We start from the raw sequence: 19875 nt of genomic DNA, 5'->3' as shown, positions 1-19875 counted from the left end.
CCCGCGAAGGCCACATTTGTAACGCGGGGGGGGGCGGGGGGGGCGGGCGGGCAACAAAGGCAGTGGAGATGCTGTCGCCCAAGGGAGGGCAAGAGCGTGGCACTCGCGGGAACCAAAGGGGCAGTAAAAGAACAATGGCTGCTGCCGCTGCGTGTCTATTTCCCGGGTGGCCCGCTTCGGACCTCGGCGCCCCGCCCCGACGGGGAGGTTCCCAAAGCGCGGGGACTTAGGGGGCAGGGCAGGCGGGCGGCCGCTTCATCTGCTCCGCCTGGCGCGCTTCGGCTGCTCGGCTTCTCTTTGCCGCCGCCGCCGCCGCCGCCACTGCCGCCTGCACGTCCTCCATTTCCTCTTCCTCCGTCCGCCGCCACGATGGCCCACTACCTCCGCGCTGTTGCTCCGGCCGTCGCCTCGGCCGCTTTGGGCCGCTCTCCTGCCGCGCTGCTCCCGGTGCTAAGCGTCTCGCAGCGCCCGCCGCACCGGCACTGTGAGTGGCGGGGGGGGGGGAGCGGAGGAAAGAGGGAGGGGGGTTAGAGCAGAGGGTCCCGGCGCTGCCCCCCTCCGAAGGCCTGGCGACGGGAGCCACCTCTCTAGCCCCGCAGAAGCCGGCCAGGCGTTTGCCCCCTCCAAGAAGCCCGGCGCCATGGCCGTGCCCTTGTGTGGCGGGGTCCTGGAGCGCCCCGGCCCCCCTGTCCGTCGGTGACCTTGCGATGCCCCGCCGGCTGCCTTCCTCTGCGCCTGGGCTCGCTCGGCCCCGCCTGCCATGCTGGGCCTCCCCAGGGACTATATTTAGAGCCGCCTCGGGTGGAGCCGCTCCCACTCAACTCCGGGGCGGCCTCGGGGCACCGGGAGACTTGGAGGAGGAGAGACCTGCAGCTGGGGGACGCGAGGCCCACATGCCAGCCCCTCTTTTGCCCCGTCTCGAAAGTGGCCCGGGTGGGGGGGTTGGCGGGCAGAAGGCTTGCCAGCTTGGCGGGTTCCTGTTGCATGGAGCAGAAACTGGCACAGCACACAGCTGGCCTGGAGGGGGCATTAAGACCCTGTCTGCATATACGTGCTTGACTCATTGAGGCTGTGCCAGGCCTGGGTATGTAGGCCGGCAGTTGCTTTGCTTCTGTGTCGCCATGGAAGACCCCCCCCCAGCCCCACATGGACACCCTAAGGCTAAGCCCCTGTGGAGGCCTCTTTCCAGCTTGACCAAGACTCCTTTTCCTTCCTCTGTGTGTGGATCTCGAACAGAGGATTTGGCTGACCCCTGCCCTGCCATTCCTGCTTTGAACAGCTAGCAGCTGGCTCCAGGACCTGTTGGAGAGCCTTGCCAGCTCACTCTCGGAGGGGCAGGGAGGAAACCGCAGAGAGAGGGTGTGCCTGCTACTCCCCTGCTGTCCTCTGAGGGTGACCTTGTCCCTTGACCAGCTGGCTGGAGCCGTGGAGTTGCAGGTCCAGTCTGTGGAAAAGGGGCTGCGGGCAGATCCCCAGCGGAGGAGCCTCACCCCAGGCGAATGTGCTTGGATTATGGCTTGTGAAAGTCAGCAGGGCTTTGGGCTCAGCTGGGATTAGTTAGAGAGCCACTGGGCAGCAGTTAATTCACTTTCTCTCCTGCCAGGGTCAATCACAGGGTAGACACAGCAGGCACCTTGGCCTGCCTGCTTTAGCTCCACTCTGTGTTGTGCCTATTCTCAGCAGAGCTGGGGAAATACTTCAGATTCTTAAGAAGCACGGGAGTCAGTTGCTGTTTACATATATGAAGGGGGAAAGGCTTGCAGGAGAAGTGCAGGCAGTTTCCACAAGGGAGGCAGTTTATCAGTCCCTAGACCCCAACAAGGATTTGTTTTGAGAGTGGTGTGCTGGGATGGAGACACACACCAAGGCCCTGGGATTTTTCTTCCAGTGGTTCTAGCAGCTGCACCCTGGCACAGCCCACATCACACAATTGTTTGGGTGCTGGAGGTTGTCTCTGGTGTCTCTTCAGCATTCTGACATTTCTCCACAGATGCTGACAAAAGGATCAAAGTTGCCAACCCTGTGGTGGAGATGGATGGTGACGAGATGACCCGGATCATCTGGGCTGGCATCAAGGAGAAGGTACCTGGAAGTTTTGGATCCGAGGGGCTGGGAATAAAGCAGCAAGGACCACGTCTTGATGGCCTGTACATTGGTAGCACAGTCATGTTTCTAACATGCTCACAGTTTGTGGAAGGGTGAGGAAAGGGGCAATAGAAAGTTAGAGGACTGGAAGATGTTTCTTCCAGTAGGCTAAGGCGGTCTGGGCTTCTCAGCTTTGAAAAAGTTCCCAGGGGAAGTATGATAAGAGATTTATAACATTATGAATGATGTGGGGAGAGAGCCGGGTTTTCTCCTTACAATTTTCAACATCCTTGGATATATCTTAGGTAAACCAGATGATGACATCTGACACAGCCGTATTCCACATGCAGCAATGAATGAGTTATATAAAGTCAGGCAGCCCCTGCCAACCTGGTGCCCTTCAGCTCTTTTGGACTACAGCTCCCTTAAGTCCCAGCAAACATGGCTGTACGATGATGGGGCTGATGGAAGCAGAGCTATACTGGCTGAGACTGATGGGGGTTGTAGTCCAAAATATCTGGAAGGCCCCGGTTTGGAGCTGGGGAGGCTGGGGCAGGTTAGTGTCCCATTTCCCCACAGACCAAATGGAGCTTGGAGAAGACACCATCCTTGCAACAGGAGGGAAATTGTGTGAATAACATGTAATTATTATTAATTTTTTAAGTGTGTTTTTTGCATGCACGGGAATGGTAGTGTGTTGAAGCTTCCTGGGGCACGTCTCTGATGAGCCTTCTGCACTTGCTCAGTGGTGTGTTGATCTCTACTGCGGGGTCTGCATCTCTATACCGTTGTCCTCACTGCCTTCCTCTCATCCTGGCACAGCTGATCCTGCCCAACGTAGATGTCCAGCTGAAGTACTTTGACTTGGGGCTGCCGAATCGGGACCAGACGGATGACCAGGTCACCATAGACTCTGCCCTGGCCACCCAGAAATACAGCGTGGCTGTCAAGTGTGCCACAATCACCCCCGATGAAGCCCGCGTGGAAGGTACATGGGAAATGCCCTTGGCGGGGTTCAAGGAATCTGGCATGACCTGCACTCCAGGCCCCCTCTCCCAAGAGGAAGTCCCTCAGCCCAGAGCAGATCGCAGCTCACTTTCTTGTGGGGAATGTTCCTCTTTTCTCTTGGGATGGCTGGAGTGGCTGGTGCTAAGGCAGTGGATTGGCAAGGAGCCATTAAAGCTACCTTGTTTGAGTCAGGCTCTTGGTGTAACAGGCTCCACTGACTTGCAGCAGCTCTCCAGGGTTTCAGGCAAGGGACCTGGAGATGGAGCCTGGGACTGAATCAGGGATCTTCTATGTGCAAAGCAGATGCACTCTGCTGAACTGCCACCACTGGTCTCTTGCTCTGCACCTAACTACTTCTTCTTCCCCTAGAATTCAAGCTAAAGAAGATGTGGAGGAGCCCAAACGGCACCATCAGGAACATCCTGGGTGGGACAGTCTTCAGAGAACCAATCATCTGCAAGAACATTCCTCGCCTGATCTCGGGCTGGACAAAGCCCATCGTCATTGGCAGGCATGCCCATGGTGATCAGGTGGGTTGGAAGGGAGAGTGGGTGGGTGGATGGGCTGCTGGATTGGGAACAAGGTGGGATGTACAACTGGGAGAGTAGAGCATTCTCTTCTCTACAAACACTCTGGGATAGAGCAGGGCCAGTCAGTCTCTCTTACCCCTTGGCAATTGTGTTTTGATTATCTGTCTGGCTCCAATCTGCTCCCCACCTCAGACAGGCATGCACAAAGTCAGGAGTAGCAGGGGGAATGTTGTCGGAATCCTGCTGGCTGCGTCAGGAAGTGATGGCAAGAGTACAGAAAGCTTTGAAAGAACCTCACTGATAAATCTCCTTCATCCTTGAGTACTAGGTACAGTGGTACCTTGGGTTAAGAACTTACGGTAATTCATTCCAGAGGTCCGTTTTTAACCCAAAACTGTTCTTAACCTGAGGTACCACTTTAGCTAATGGGGCCTACCGCTGCTGCCGCCGCCGCGTGATTTCTGTTCTTAACCCGAGGTACTACTTCTGAGTTAGCGGAGTCTATAACCTGAAGTGTTTGTAACCCAAGGTACCACTGTACTTGGTTTAAATACCTGTCCTAAATTCAGATGCTGTATAATCTTCTATAGGAATAGAATCAGAAGAGAAAAAACTAGAATTTTCTTATAGTAAATGCCCTGTTCTGCAGTGAAGTGAGGAGGACATTTGGAATCCTTTGGGGTTGGACCCTCCCATCTTCAGGAGGAGAGACCAGCTGCCTTGAACTTGACTCCTCCATGCTCTCTGTAAAGCAGACTTTGCAAAAAATGTGCAGGGAACAAACAGACCCTCACTCAGACTTTGGCAGCCTGGAAAGCCCTGCTGTGGGTGATGAGCATGGTATGGTGGAGGAAGGATGGATGGTCACTGTAAATGCCCAGCTACAGCTGCCATAACTTCCTTTGGTTCAGTTGCCCTTGAACCTCCCAGAGGCAGGTCATAACTGGGGGGGGGGGCAGGCATATTTGCCTCCCAATTCCTCCACCTTCACCCATGTGGTTAAAAAAGCTATGTCCCTCTCTAGGGTGTGTGGAGGAGGTGGGTGGCTGTAAGCAGAGAAAAATAAAAACCGAAATTAACTGGAAAAACCCAATCCCTTAGTGAGGGGCTCATGAAACAGGGCTAGTCTAGAAGCTAGAAGTTCAGCTCAAATTGCCCCTGCCTCCTACAGGTGGTGGGGTAAACCCAAAGGATTCCAGAGGCTGCCCCCTTGTTCTTCTACAGGACAGTACTGTGGATCCTAGCTACAGAATACATTGGGAGGGAGCAGGCCGCAGCATGCGGCTAATTAGGGGGTTTGATGTGGGGAATTGAGACACTTTGATACTGTTGGGCTCTCCTAACATGTGGGTTTCTGCTTTCCAGTATAGAGCCACAGATTTCGTTGTGGAGAAGTCTGGGACGTTTAAGATGGTCTTCACTCCCAAGGATGGCAGTGGAGTCAAGGAGTGGGAGGTGTACAACTTCCCCGGCGGAGGCGTCGGCATGGGCATGTACAATACAGATGAGGTGAGGGCAATGCTAGCTGGACCCCTGCATTAGTTGCTTCCTGGGTCCCCTCCATGGGACGAGGCTGGCTGGTACATCCTGGGGACCTGCTGCTCCCCTTTGAATAGCAGGGTGGCAGCTCCTGCAGGCTGCTGCTTCTGGGTCACGTCCCACTGAGGGCCCTGTCTTCCTTTTGCAGTCCATCTCGGGCTTTGCCCACAGCTGCTTCCAGTATGCCATCCAAAAGAAGTGGCCCCTTTACATGAGCACAAAGAATACCATTCTCAAGGCCTACGATGGGCGTTTCAAGGACACCTTCCAGGAGATCTTTGAAAAGTGAGCCCTTCTGACCCCACCTCTTGGCCTAAGCCAGGAAGCTGTGGGTGAGAGTTGCTTTCTCCCACCTTCCCCAAAACCCAGCATTGCCTGCTGAGATCCTAAGTGCCAGAGCACCTCCCTGTTGGGATGGGTTGGAGGTGCTGTGTGAGGAGGATTAGAGGGTTGATGCTGCATGAGTAAGTAACCTCTTGTTCTCCACTGCCAGGCACTACAAGACTGATTTTGACAAGCTCAAGATCTGGTACGAGCACCGTCTCATTGACGACATGGTGGCCCAGGTGGTAAAATCCGCAGGTGGCTTTGTTTGGGCGTGCAAGAACTACGATGGAGATGTCCAGTCTGACATCTTGGCCCAAGGTGCGGCGCTGGGCAGGGGAGAGGGCAGCTGTGAAAGGCTGCAAGTGGTGTGTGTGCTTGCAACTTGTAGGGACCGGAAAGCAGGGGGAAAGAGTTTTCTCTATTCTTGCAATAGCACCGCAGAACATGGCTTCCTGTGTGACCAGGGCACTTCAGGGGGCTTGACCCTCCCATGTAGGGAGCTGCCGCTGGTTCATCTTAACTGGCAGCACCTCACCAGGAGCCTTTCCCAGCCCTCTCTGGAGATGCTGGGGATGGCACCTGGGATCTTGTATGCGCAAAGCACGCACTCTGCTACTGAGCTATTGCCTTTCTCCAAGACTGCATAGCACTCAAAAGGGTAGGTTTCTGCTCTCAAGGGGGGAAGCAATGTTGCTGAGGTCTTCGTTAGATTAATGGTTCTCAGGAGGGAGACTGCACAAGGCAAGGCCAGAACATGGCTTTTCTCTCCCTGTGGCTGTTCTCCAGCTCTGCTGCAGTTGTCTGTTCTGCAGAGTGCAGGTGGCAGATCAGATGCCCCGCTGATGGTGAAGCTGGAGAATTCAGATGTTTCTTCCTTCCTTGCGAGTCAGCTGAGCACTTGGCTTTAATCTGTTGATATAGAGTGCCAGGTACCTCATGCCCCAGAGGGGAGCACCTCATAGGCACAGGAACAAAGTGGCCCAGGGACCTCCCCTTCCCCACAGAGGAGGGTGTGGAAAGCTGCTGTTGCAGAGACAGCCAACAGGAGTTTGGCTTTTCCCCCCTAGGGTTTGGCTCACTCGGCCTCATGACTTCCGTCCTCGTCTGCCCGGATGGGAAGACCATCGAAGCGGAGGCAGCTCACGGCACTGTTACACGCCACTACCGGGAGCACCAGAAGGTGGGTCAACTGGGTGGCTGTGGAGGGGGCTCACCTGGCCCCTTCTTTAGGCATATTGTCTCACTCTTTTCCGTACCAGGTGAAGACCCTTTCAGCTTCCCAGGCTTCAAATAGCTTCACCCTTTTAATCCACTGAGTCTTAGAATCGCCATGTACTTTTAGTGAAGATGTGCTAGTTTGCTTGTTTCTGGCTGAAAATATGCTGCTTATTATAGTTTTCCCATTTTATTTTAATGTTTTATTGCTGTAAGCTGCCCAGTGAACACTGTGATTGGAGGATATAAATATGGCCAATAAAATAAATGAATGAAATAGACCAGTGGGAGGGATGTGAGCGCCCTCTTCTGGCCAACTTGCTGCATCTGTGTTCTCACCGCAGGGATAGGGAAACTGTAGTCCTCTAATGTTGCTTTAAGTCTCTTTAAGTATTGTCCATGCTAACTGAGACTGATGGGGTCCAACAGCCTCTGGAGGAACACAGGTCTCCCCCTCTCTCAAGCTAAATGCTTGGTCTGCTACCTCTGTAGCAGTGGCTGGCAATTAACTGTGCCTACCTGTTTTCCTCCCCTGCAGGGCAATCCCACCAGTACCAACCCTATCGCAAGCATCTTTGCCTGGACAGGAGGCCTGAAGCACAGAGGCAAATTGGACAGCAACGCTGACCTCATCAAGTAAGGGCCACTGCCCATCAGCATGAAAAACATTGCTGTGGGAGAGCAAGTTGGCGGGGAGGGAATAGGGCTGCAATTATGTCAGGCTCACGACAGAGATTTTTGAAGTACAGGCATAAGAATGACCCAGATACTGTAATGGGAGAGTGCCCTGGGCCCCCCAGGGGAAAAGGGGGACCCTGAAGAAGGAAAGGCAGGGCTCCTGGAAGGTGTTGTGAAAGACCTGCTTGAAGGTGAGCGTCAAGCGTGTTGCTGGCACACTCCATATTGTATATAAGTGATGCACAAATCAAATAACAGCAGTAGCACAGCAAGACTGAGAAAACAAACAAGCTTTGCTCCCTGCAAAACAAGAGTGAGGCTGGGCCTGTCCTGTCCGCCAGAGGCTGCAGGGAGATGTTGGGCCTTGCTGTTTTTCCTCCTGTGCTAGAGGCTGTTCTTTTTTCCATGGCCAGGTTTGGTGAGACTCTGGAGAAGGTCTGCATTGAGACGGTGGAGAGTGGTGCCATGACAAAGGATCTGGCTGGCTGCATTCATGGATTAAACAAGTGAGTATTCCCGGGCTGCTGCAGGGCTAGCCTGTGGCTCCTACCTTCTCTCTCACGAGTTGAGGAAGCCCAACTTGCCACTGGCTTGGGCTTCTCATGCTCCCCCTTGTGCATTTTCAGTGTGAAGCTCAACGAGCATTATTTGAACACCACCGACTTCCTGGAAGCTATCAAGAACAACCTGAACAAAGCTCTGGGCAAATAGGAGGAGCTGGAGGGGGGCGCTGGAACGTGCTGGTAGTGGGTGGAGGAGGGCACAGCATAGCATGGAGGCACATGATGAAGGAAGGGGGATTGCCTCATTTTTAACAGAACAAATTATGGCTGTTTGTACTGTCAACCAGGGACATTTTTGTAACCTGGTAGTTTTTTAAAAACTTTTTTAGCCGCCCTACTTGGGCTCCAATAACATGTCCCACCTGCTGCTACTGCTGGCTTGGGGGAAGGTCTCAGTGCTGGACCCCCCACCCCCTGCCAGGCGGTCATAATGGTTTGTGCTGTAATTTATGTACTGTGGTTTGGGCCTCGTGGTGCCAAATAGAGCTATTAAATTATAGCTTTTACACATGGCTTGTTGTTTTTATTGATTCCCAGTGTTGACTGTCTGTTATGGTGACTCTTTTCTGGGGAAAGGCAAGTCTCAGCCCCCCTTGAACCTCTCCCACACCCCGTCTTTTGCTTCAGCACCAACTCATCTGGCTCTTCTTCCAAAGAGTATTCCTTTATTGCTGAACTTCTTCAGAACAGAAAATAAACACAGTAGATCTATGCACAAGTGGGACAATCCACCTTGTGGAAATGACATAATAATTTAAGATGGCCACAGGCTGCACAGGGATGTTCTCCACAGCAGGCTGGCTTAACTGCTCTGCCAGGGATAGGGGATGGGCAAAGGGGCACTCAAGACCCATTTGGTTTTGGGGCAGAGACCCTGCTCTGTGTCCCCCTCTTTTTGTGCGCAGGGCAGAGGTAGTTTGTAAGAGAAACATACAGGAGCTGATCCAGTTTGGCTCTGCAGTACAGCCTGGTGTCTGTAGCACTCAGCTCTAGCTGGTCCTGGCCTATCAGCACCACTACAAGGCCTTCTGCTTCTTTGTGCTGGGTGCAAGGTGCTGTGGGAGGTAGTCTAAGGCAAGTGCTGCCCCCTCCTGGTCCTTTCAAGCTGGAGAGAATAGTACTGCCAGCTCAGTCCAGCAGCAGAGCCCAGTCAAGGGTTGGTGGCAGCAAGACTTCCACAGATCCAGTGCAGGACTAAACGGCTGAAGAGGACAAGAGTATCAAATTCCGTGCTGCCCGAACAGAGCTTTTCGGAGGGGGTGGAAACCGCTGCTTGTCCCCTTCTTCACTCAGTCTGCCCCAGGCTACAACATGCTGTAGTAGGCCATTTCCTTCATGGCGTGTTCGGTCAAGGCAGACTCGTTGGCAGGGTTCCCCACCACCCCATAGTCATACGAGTTTTCCTCCTCGTAGTCCTCCATCTCCTGCTGTCCGTCCAGCTCTGCATGATCACCTGCCAGCTCCAGCATCGGATCTGAGGGGACAACAGGACAAGAAGTGAGCAGCACCTGGGCGGTAGTGCTGCAATGGCAGGCAATGTGGATTCAGCACTGGCCACCACAGCCTCCTTTGCCAGCAAGCCAAGACAGCCTGCAGAGGGAGCTGCAGTGCAGCCTTTCAGCATGAGAAGGCTGCCTCTGCCTTTCAGGGCTTGGGGGGGGGGGGTAGGATGCCTTAGACCCATCCCTCCAGCTCCCTCCCCACTCCACCTACCTTGGCTGTCCAGGCTGATGTCCATCACCCCATGCTTGACCTTCATGTGCCGGCTGAGGTTGCCCTTCAGGTTGAACTTGCTGGAACAGTAAGGGCACTTGAAGGGTTTGCTGCCTGCGTGCAAGTGCATGTGGCCCAGGAGGTTGTACATGCGGTTGAAGGATTTCCCACACACCTGCGGAAGGTGGGGTGGGAAAAGGAGATGATCACCTGTCGGCAGAGGCTGGGGCAGCTTGGACTGTGGGCAGCAGGGGTGGGATTCACCTGCCTGCATCCACCCCAGTTGCCCTTCCAGGCCAATGGCAAAGAACCAGGATCCACTCCACACTCAGCTCTGAAAGCCGTCAGCAAAATAATTTCCGGGCTCAGTCCAGGCAGCTGGCAAAACCGGAATGACTAAGCTGTGCTTGAGAGGAGGGTGGATATGTTGCTTATGTGGGAAGTCTGTTCTGGAAATGACCACTGCCACTCTGGGAGTTGAGTCTGGCCTGTCTTTGCAGCCTCTGCCACTCCGTTTTGCCCTGATCTCAGGCTCTTCATAGTCCACCACCCATGGCAGCTTCTGCTCTTTGCACTTCTGCCACCTACCTTGCACTTGAAGGGCTTGACGGGCGAGTGGACGATCATGTGGGTCTTGAGTGTCTGCTTCTGCACAAAGGTCTTGAAGCAGATGTGGCACTGGTAGGGGCGCACACTGGTGTGGATCAGCATGTGGCGCTTCATGTTGGCCTGCAGCGTGAACTCTCGCCCGCACACTTCACACTTGAACTCTTTCACGCCCTGAAGACAACAGCAGGCAGGTAACAAGGCTTCATTGCAGCCAAGAGGTACCACCCTATCCCACCTTGGCCAAGGAGGACAGTGCTAACCACGGTGATTTCATGCTCAGTAGTGTTTGGGGGATTTCAGAGCAAGGGGGAAGAGACCAGGGCACTTTGGATCCCCACTCCCTCCCTCCTATGGAAGCAGTTTTAACCCAAATTGTGGCAAGGCCTCTTTTTCAGAATCCAGGTCTGTGGTGACCCGAGGACAACAAAAACAGCAAGCCAGCTAAGGTGAAACCCTTTGGGTACCCCTTCAGGGCACTGCAGGTAGACACACACATACTCCTTAATAAAAGCCCTTAGAGCCACGGATGGGAAAAGGCTTTGGTTATCCAACAGCCCCCCTCATGCCCTTCAACTTGGTGCTCTGCTGCCTGGCCTACCTTGTGGGTCAGCGAGTGCTGCTTAAGGTGATGGATCTGGCTGAACTCCATGCCACACTCGGTGCAGACGAAAGGCCGCACGTTCTGGTGCTTGAGCATGTGGTTCTGCAGCTGGCTGCGATAATGGAAGGACTTGTTGCACTCTGGGCAGGGGTAGAGGGTGGGCCCCTGGTGGGTGGCCAGGTGGCGCTTGAGCTGGGTGAGGGTGGAGAAGTCCAGGCCGCACTCAACGCAGACGTGGCAGCGCCCGTTCTCGTGCTTGCCCTCGTGGGCCTTCAGCTCGCTGGGGTAGGCGAAGCCGCGGCCACAGAAGCGGCAGCTGTAGGGCTTGATGTCGGAGTGCAGCAGCATGTGGCGCTTAAGGTGGCTGGTCTGGGTGAAAGCCTTGTGGCACACCTGGCACTTGTGGGGCCGTGTGCCCTGGTGGGTGAGCAGGTGGGTCTGCAGGTGGCTAGGCTGCTTGAAGAGCTTGCTGCAGTGCGGGCAGGAGTGGGGCTTGATGCCGTTGTGGCCCAGGATATGCGTCACCAGGTTGTACTTGGACGTGTAGGACTTCTCGCACAGGCGGCACTGCCAACGCTTCTCCACCAGGTAGGAGTCATCTATCTGGACGTTGATGTCCAGGCGGTCCAGCTGAACCTTCTTGCTGTGCTCGCCATGGGCCTCCGCCTCAAATTCCAGGGGCTCCTGCCACACAAAGCCCAGCTCACTCTTGCCCTGCCCCGGAGGAGAGTGTGGTACAGGATGCTCCAGATTGATCAAGGGAGGTGGAGCACCAGCCTGGAAGCCGCAGTCACTGGAGAAGGCCTCTGCACTCCCCGGAGTGCTGTCCAGGGTGGCTTGTGGGGTGCTTGGGAGCCTCTCCTCATACCCGCCCAGGGACAGCTCTTCTGGGGCTTGCTGTCGCAGGTGCCGCAGGCGTCGAGGCTTCCTGTTGAACGTGCTGAGATCTATCATCTTGGTAGTGCTGCTCTGCACCGTCTGCTCACAGGGGGACTCCTCCAGGCTCACAGGGTGGCTGCCCATCTGCTCCTCCTTGCCCTCACTTGCTACTGATGCTTCGTAAGCGCCGTCCTCCTGCCCCCACTCCCCCTTCTCGGGCTTCACTTTTGGCACCAGCCTCACAGGCGGGCGCTTCCTCCTCCTGGCATGTTTCCCGAAGGAAGCCTCTGCTGCTTCATCCTCCTCCGCTGGCTCGATGTGACCTTGGCCTTCATTATCCAGAGGGCAATGGCTTTCCGGCTGCTTCAACTCAACCATGGACATGCCGTCGAGCCTGCCCGCGAAGCTGGAGAAGAAACCTCCGGGGCTGACGGTGGCACCAAAAAACTCGTTCTCAGTCACCAAGCCCAGGACGGCTGCTTGGGCCAGAGACAGCACCACCACGGCATCTGTCTGTGTTCCAGAGTGGGCAAAGCGGTCCATGGCTCATACCATCAAGCACAGCTTCTGTTGTCTGCAGGAACAAAAGGGAGAAAGAGAAGCCATTACCCTGTTGGCCAAGCAGAGGGCTGTGGGCTGAGAGAACCCAGTTGGCCAGCAGGGGCCCTAGCTGGCAGCTCCAAAATCATGGCAATGGAAAGTGGCATCTACTCTGGACATAGCCTTTAAAATGAAAGGAACACCAAAGGGCAGAGCTTAGAACCTGAAAGCATCCCATGTTTTGGAGCTAAACAAATATTCTGTACTCCCGAAACTGGAGCAAAACCTGAAATCTAAACATGGGTGTGCTTCACTGGCAAGATGAGGGATGGTGGTGGTGGGAATGCCTAGTGGCCAGATGACAGGCCAGACATTTGTCTCCTTACCATTTCCCAAGACTAGCAGAAAACATATATTCCATAGAGCCCTGTACAATGGCTCAGTTGTGCTGTGTTTATTCTTTATTGTAAAGGGCTCAGCGTGTAGCAAAATCTTGTGGCCTTCTATCTGATACCTGGGGGGGGGGGGAGGCTTCTGCATGCCAGGTCAGGAGCCTCCCCAAATGTGGCAAATTCTGCACTTCTAGAAAGAGCAGGTAGTCTGATGACTGCACCTCCCCAGGTATTGGGATGTTGTCACCCACCAGGTTGGGCTGGATTCCTTTCTACAAGAAAGGGCACAGCAGCCTCCTTGGTTGTGAAGGTGGCAAGCAGGGCCAGGCAGGACTCGCACCTAGGAGGCAGCCCTTAGAACCCTAGGACCTCCCCTCTCAGTGTGTGCTTTTTGTGTGACTGCGAAGCACCAGAAAGCCAAGCCAGAGAGAGGAGAGCATGGGGGGGGGGGATACTGCTCCTTCCCCCAGTATGGGACTAGCAGGACCAGAAGAGCCAGAATAACTGTTCCTCGCCTGAAATACAAAGCCAGTCTTCCTGGGTGCAGAGCAGAAAGACAAGCCAGGCTTGGACTAACCCTGAGGCAAAGGAAACAGCTAGACAGAACAACCTCAGAACTTCCCACTTTTGAACCACTGGAAATAAATGAACCTCATTCTCCGCCAGAGCTGCCTGCATGCTCTTAAACTCTGTGCGGGTGAGGATGGCTGGTGCAGAGAAAAGAAATGTGAACAAGGGAAGACAAAAAGAGGAAATGGAGGGGGGAAAGATAGCAAGAGGCAGGTGGGGGGAGGAGGGGAAGGAGACAGCAGTGTATGGAGGCAGCCAAAACAAAGGAGAGAGGGGAGGAGGCAGGAAGGAGAGAGGAGGAAGAAGAAGAGAAGAGGGGGCTGGCAGGCATCGGAGAAGAAAGGAAGAGAGAAGGAAGGAAGGAGGCTGGGTATGGGGGAGGATTAGAGGAGGCAGAGGCGGCAATGAGCGCAGCAGGGCCAAGAAGGGGCCCATCAGGTCACCCAGAGACAAGCAGGAGAAGGCCATGTAGTGACCCGCAGGCTGGCCTCAGTGCCTGACCCATTTTGCATGCAAGCTGCACCACAATGAAAGGAGGGCCCCTGTTAAGCACACTTTCATGTCAATGGGCTGTAGAGGCAAAGGGGAACAACAGTATTGATTCCCTCCTCACAGGAGGCAGCCTTGAAGCTGGAGACTGGCCATGATGGCAGCCACTTCTGTGCCAGCCAGCATGTCCTGGGCACAGAATGGTAGCAATCCTGAGCAAAGGTGCCAGAGGGGAGCCCACCTAGAATTATTGATTGTGGGCATAGGCAGCTTTTTTTTTTTTTTGGTTGGGGGAGGGAGTCAGCCTGTCCAGCCACTTCAGTCTTTAAAATCCATCTGCTTCTCTCATTCACCCTTTAAAATCCATTGCCTGCCCTCCCTCCCTCCCTCCCACTTCCCTTCCATTTCTGATTCTTGCCTCTTCTCTCCATCTTTCTCTCTCTCCCTCATTCTTTCCGTTACCCTGGCAACGCCTCTCTCAGCTTGATAGTTCAGTCCTGTGTGCCTCTCTTATCTCCTCTCTCTTTCTCTCTCACTTTCATCAATCTCCTAATCTCCTTCTGTATTCCAACCCCACTCTCTCACCCACCTCCATCTCCTCTAATGTCCCATCTCAGCTTCCAGGTGACATTAGATCTGAATCACATATTTCGGTGGGTGGGTGGAAGAAACTTTCAAAGCCAGGCTCTGCAAGGTGTATGGATTTTGGATGGGGTCCCTTCTCATTGGCTACCTCCCTCTTTAATCCCCAAAGTGTGGGGCTGACCACCCACACCAAGACCCACTTTCCTACCTGAAGGGGACACTCTTCACACCAAGCCAACCTTCAAGAAACCAACCAGATCCAACTGCTACGTAGGGACAGCCAGGATTGCTTCCCACAGAAGCAGGCACATCACCATCACCATACAACCAACCCAGGTGCAGGTTTGGCTTCCAGACAGGTGTGTCCCTGCTCCCTAGTCATCTGTACCTTTGCTTTCATTTGAAGCAGGTTCTCTCAACCCTCCTACTTTTGAGAGCATCTCCATCACAGAAAACAAGCATCTACATCAGCCCCCTTCAGACTTTTTATGCCCTGACATGAATGAAAGCATAAGCACCTAAGAATTGGCTTTTGCTGGACTGGGCCAGAGGTTTACCTAGCCCAGCACTCTGGCTCCCAAGACTTGTTCCATTTCTCTCTTTGGAAATCCATGTCTACTGGATGACTCCTGTCTTCATTTCTTGACCAACCATCTCTTGTTGAGGAATTGACGTAGGACTGCAACCCCGGCCAGTCCAGCCATGTGATGCTGGAGCTGATGGGCGGTGGCATGTGGAGGCCACTGGTTTAGGGAAGGTTGCCATAGGAGAACCATCTGAGAAAGGGCCAGGCACTCTTGTATCATAGACTTTCACAGAAGAACTTGGTTTCTCTCTAATGGCACAGGAAGAAGTATTTGAGTTGCAGTTTGCTGCCCTTGACTATACCTCTCTTTCCACCACCTGCAAGCCTGATCCTCTCCAGCAGGAATGGAGAATTCACACTCTTTCCCCAAAGCAAAGTGTTTATCAATACTACAGAAGACAATTACTACTAAAAGGCACTAATTCAACAATGAAATTCAGGAGATAAGAGGCTGGGAAGTCGTAATGAACAAAGGGCCCGTATTCGTGGCATCCTGCCAGAGCACAAAAATTCTGATTAATGTGGCTATTGGGGGCTAGTCAATGCTTTAAGCAATGCACATCTAGAGATCTACAAACTTGAGATTACACAACTTTAAGTCTTCACTGCTGCTTTCCACAAAATTGTTCTCTGCATTAGCATGGAGATCTCCTAAGCTCCCTGCTGAAGGTTCACCATGAAGGACAAATTGTTCTAAAGGCAGCATCCAGCACCCAAGTGGGCCCTGCAGCCCACAACTCTTGGTGCAGAGCTAAAAGAAATGGGTGATGTCAGAAGTTGCAAAGAGGGGCATCAATGGGGTCTATCCAGGAAAGCAGCCATGCCTCTTGTGTTTCTAGCCTCTGCACCAAAATGCCCAGGGCAACATAATAAAGAAGCAAAGCTGCCAGTATTTTAGCATATTACTGGAGATGTGATCACTTATGAATATTTGTGGGGGGGTGTTTGTGGGAGAAGAGGCAGGAACAAAATAAAGATGGGTTTCTTTTTGTCGCCCTTGGTTCTCTTGCTTTAAAAACAACATTTGCTGAAATAAATGGAGAAAGACTTTCAGGTTCCTCCTTTCTGAAACGACTTCTCTTCCTACATGTTCCCTGTCCTCTCTGAAAATAGAAAAGCTATTTTAAAAGAAGCAACCAAAAAAAAGGGAACTGAATAGAGGAATGAGGAAAGGGGAAAAAAGAGCCTCTAGGGGGGTGGTGGAGGGAAACAGAATGAAAAGAGATGAAAAATAAAGGAGGGGGAAAAGAGAGAGAGAGGCAGAAAAGACTCTGAAAAGAAAGAATGCTTCCAGCCTGAATAGATTGTGCATGGAAGGGGGAAGAGAGAGAGAGAGAAAGAAAGAAAAAGAGAGAGAGAGAGAGAATGCTTGAAAAGAAACAGCTACACAAAATGACCCTTGATTCACAGGCTGTGCCAATCACCACAATGCAAAAGTCTTTTTTTCTCACCCCCCCTCCATTCTCCCTCTTTCCAGTGGAGGCGGAGGGAAAGAGACTTGATTCTCAACCTAGCAGAAAATAAATCTGGCCAAATGGATGGTGAAGCGACTTGTAAGAATCCTTGTTTGAAAAAAAGCACACACAATCCAATGAAAAATAAATAGGTTCTTTAAGAGGAAAGCTTCTGCTTTAACAAAGCCTCCTACAGATTAGGAGAAGGGCTCTCTCTTATGGGAAAATATTCAGAGGCAACAGAAACAGGGACCTGCTTGTCAGAAACACCCAGCCCTGGAGCTGGCAGAGAACAAGTTGCTTTCCATTGAACCTCCAAACTAGACAACAAGAGTGTCTGTCTGGGCATGTGTGTTGGTGAGGAGATGAGACCCTTTGCCTGGTCCTTAAAGGTCCCATGCCATAGAGAGAGACAGAATGAATGAGAATAAACCTTGAAACCCCCAAGCAGCCAAAACAGCTCAAATATTTTTCAACAACCTCTCAACATTTTAGATTTATTGCAACTGGACCAAAGTGTTGGTTGGTCAATAGGAAGAAAACTGTGGCCTACTGGCCAACTTTGGAAGGGTTCTGCGTCACCTTCCTCACAGGTGGGTTAATGCTGGCAGGGCTCATCTTCCATCCAAGAATTGCTAGAGTCAGAGCACCAGAATAAAAAAGCATTGGGTTTTTGGGAATAGCAGGGATGGGGTCTTGGAAGGGTCCATAATTCAAGTAATGGAAATCATAACTCAGAAGAATTACACACTTGGAAGGCAGTATCTTTAAAGACAACTGAGGATTTGTTTTTAAAAGGAAATAGTAAATCATTGGTTGGCTTACAAGGCCATGTAAGTTTACAAAAGCATTTAAAAGTAATTTCTGACACACACAGCGTTGCTAAGCTAGTCTGTTGAGGGCTGCGATTTCCTTGCTCAGTTGCTCCGCATGCTACACAATGACTGGGAGGGAATGAAGTTCACACAACACAACCACCCCTCTGCTGTCTATTTAAGTCATAGCATTGTTGTCAATGCTTCTCAAGGCAGACAGGTGTGTCAGCCCTAACCTGCAGCAGGTCAGACCTACAAGGCACATCATCATTTTAACTTCCTGTGGATGTTCCAGTGTGAATGTCTGAGCTTTATTTCCCACACCTGAACTCTCTGTGATACAGTGTTAGAAACATGCACAGCAAAGGAATGCCATTTGAAGGCAGATCTACCAGCCACAGCTGTGGACCAGCAAAGACAATGCCTCTCCCCTTTCACAACAGTGGACTTCCTCCCTGCACAATGTGAAACCCAATACAGGAGTTGTGTGTGGGGGGGAGTACAGGGAGATCCAAGCTTCTTCAGGTAAGCTCCACGACACAGAAGGTGAAGGAATAAGTAGAAAATGCTTTAGAGCTGGAGTGTACTGTCCCAGTTTGACCCATTGCAATATAATACAGTAAGTGTTAACTGCATCAGCCCCAGCACACAAATGCTTTTCTAGGTAACTGATTGATATGGAAGTTAGCAAAACACTGAGATTGAAGTTCCAATCTTAAAAATTACCGTATTTTTCACTCTATAACACGTACCCGACCATAACACGCACATAGTTTTTAGAGGAGGAAAATCCGTAGGCATGCCACCCGTAGGCATTCCCTCCATAACACGCACAGACATTTCCCCTTACTTTTTAGGAGGAAAAAAGTGAGTGTTATGGTGCAAAAAATACGGTAATTGCATGCACTCTAACTTGAAGAACCAACCCCTCTGCAGAAAGACAGGAGTCAAGAATGCATTTCAAATCAGCAAGAGTCTGCACGACAACTTAAGCCATCACACAGAGGATTTGCCAAGTTCAGCAGGTTGGAGCAGCCACCACAATGGACTTTCCAAGAGCAAAAACTAACACTTCCTATATCTGCTGTAATCAAAATTTATCTTTTTACAAGGAATCCATAAAAGCTTAGTTTGGAAAACTGAGAAATGCATAATAGAGTAGCCTTCCCCAACCCAGTACCCTCCAGATGGTTTGAACTACAATTCCCATCTCAGCTCCAGCCACCACAACTGTAGCATGGTGGAGCTGATGGGAGCTAATAGCAGTTTCAGTTCATAACTTCTGGGGGCTGATGGGAGTTGCCATCCAAAACATCTGGAGGGCTTGAGGTTGGGGTGGTTGTAACAGTGGGCTAAGCTGGCTGGGCCCTCCGCCAATGACCAGCAGGTTTTTTTTGTGTTTGAGTTTATAACTTTATTCTAACAGGACAAGTTCCACCTGGGCCTGGCCAACATGGTGTCCTCCAGGCGTTGCTGGACTCTTCCCTGACCACTGGCCATTCAACTTCTGGAGGATACTGCACTTGTTACCTCTGGCATATGGTATGGATTTGGAAAACGTGTGATTTCCAACTGCACCAGGAGGAATGACAAAGCAGACATCACAGGACATTTGTCATCCCTTAGCCAAAATACTGAATCATACAGGGTCTGCATGGACATGTTAGTTCTGCTCCTGGGTACCACACTTACTTGAATGAGGGGATCTTTTGTAAACTGCTTTGAGAGCCTCTTAAGGGCTATGAAGCAGAATATATGCATTTTGAATGAATATGTCAACCTAAGCAACTGCCACTATACTGATTCTCTGACAGACCCAGTTTTCTGGCTTGCATCCCAGCAGGTCTCACAGTCCTTTCACCTCAACTTTCACCTCTATGATTCTATGATTCTATGACTGTCTCATACATCACGGTGGCAGCACTCAACCCAAGTTGGAACATAGGAAGCTGTGTTATATTGAGTCACAACCTTGATCCACTCAGCTTGGAGTTGTGTACACTGACTGGCAGCAGCTCTCCAGGGTTTCAGACAGGGGACATTCCAATTACTACCTTGAGATACTGAAGATTAAGACATTCTGCATGCAAAGCGAATTCTCTACCACTGATTGATGACCTCTGTAGAGTCTGAGAGGTCTGCCACCCTAATGATGCTTGGAGTCTAAGTAGACAGAGAGTGGAAAGGGTCATTAGCCCTGAGCTCTTGCAGGAACTGTGGGAGATTAGCAGCCAAACCTAAAAAAAATGCATATTCTTACTAGTTAGCAATAGGAGGAGTGAATACCACAGAGTTGTATTGCTGATAGGCAATACAGACCATAGAAATATAATTGGTAGACAGGACAATTGGTGTCATTTCCCTTCGTCTCCTGGACAGGAAGGAGCATATAGTGCTTCCTATTCCTCTCTCCTCTCTTCTTTTGACCAGCATTGGATGCAGACATGGCTTTGCTTCCTTCAGCTTTAGGCACATGCCTGAAGCTCGTTGTAATGTACTGTATATATATATCTTTTTCCTGCATAGTTTTTACTACTGCCATTGCTGTGAACCAATGCAAGATTATGTGAGTAAATTATATTTTTAAACTTTGCAAGTTGTTGGCTGATTCTTTGCTAAGCAGGGTAAGAAGGGGGAAGCCAGCTGGACTTGCCCAAAACAAGACATTGCAGCCTAATTCCTATGCTTTTAATTTTG

At 51.8% G+C, this 19875-nt stretch overlaps 2 protein-coding genes and 1 long non-coding RNA gene across 5 annotated transcripts in view; 2 read left to right on the top strand and 1 right to left on the bottom strand.

Moving 5' to 3' along the window:
• Positions 1-266: 266 nt before the first annotated feature.
• On the top strand, positions 267-8451 carry IDH2 (isocitrate dehydrogenase (NADP(+)) 2). The gene is made up of 11 exons (XM_082199269.1): positions 267-484; positions 1991-2082; positions 2908-3073; positions 3463-3623; positions 4989-5132; positions 5311-5447; positions 5656-5807; positions 6557-6669; positions 7243-7340; positions 7796-7888; positions 8009-8451. The coding sequence occupies exons 1-11, from the start codon at positions 370-372 to the stop codon at positions 8091-8093; spliced, it is 1356 nt and encodes a 451-aa protein (XP_082055395.1). The 5' UTR covers positions 267-369; the 3' UTR covers positions 8094-8451.
• A 138-nt stretch (positions 8452-8589) lies between these two features.
• ZNF710 (zinc finger protein 710) overlaps positions 8590-19875 on the bottom strand; it is a 22735-nt gene continuing 11449 nt past the window's right edge. For all 3 annotated transcript variants that reach the window (XM_082199266.1, XM_082199267.1, XM_082199265.1), the window contains 4 exons: positions 10866-12321; positions 10247-10438; positions 9659-9833; positions 8590-9419 (listed from right to left, as the gene is read on the bottom strand). In XM_082199266.1, the coding sequence (XP_082055392.1) occupies positions 9250-9419; positions 9659-9833; positions 10247-10438; positions 10866-12290 (1962 nt within the window). In that variant the 5' untranslated portion in view covers positions 12291-12321 and the 3' untranslated portion in view covers positions 8590-9249. The remainder of the gene's footprint in view (positions 9420-9658; positions 9834-10246; positions 10439-10865; positions 12322-19875) is intronic.
• The window catches only part of LOC309518787, a 1926-nt gene continuing 1129 nt past the window's right edge, over positions 19079-19875 (top strand). Inside the window, exon 1 of the long non-coding RNA XR_014213614.1 lies at positions 19079-19744. This is a non-coding gene — a long non-coding RNA (uncharacterized lncRNA). The remainder of the gene's footprint in view (positions 19745-19875) is intronic.

This window comes from Podarcis vaucheri (assembly GCF_965113315.1).
Source record: "Podarcis vaucheri genome assembly, chromosome: 14".
Taxonomy (NCBI): Eukaryota; Metazoa; Chordata; class Lepidosauria; order Squamata; family Lacertidae; genus Podarcis; species Podarcis vaucheri.
This window is presented reverse-complemented; position numbering and strand designations above follow the sequence as displayed.

Bases quoted from the DNA above. Each gene is read 5' to 3' on its own strand.
- IDH2 (XM_082199269.1), top strand. From the start codon at position 370: ATGGCCCACTACCTCCGCGCTGTTGCTCCGGCCGTCGCCTCGGCCGCT. The intron at 3,074-3,462 runs GTACATGGGAAA...TTCTTCCCCTAG, and splicing joins CGATGAAGCCCGCGTGGAAG to AATTCAAGCTAAAGAAGATG. The intron at 6,670-7,242 runs GTGGGTCAACTG...CCTCCCCTGCAG, and splicing joins ACTACCGGGAGCACCAGAAG to GGCAATCCCACCAGTACCAA.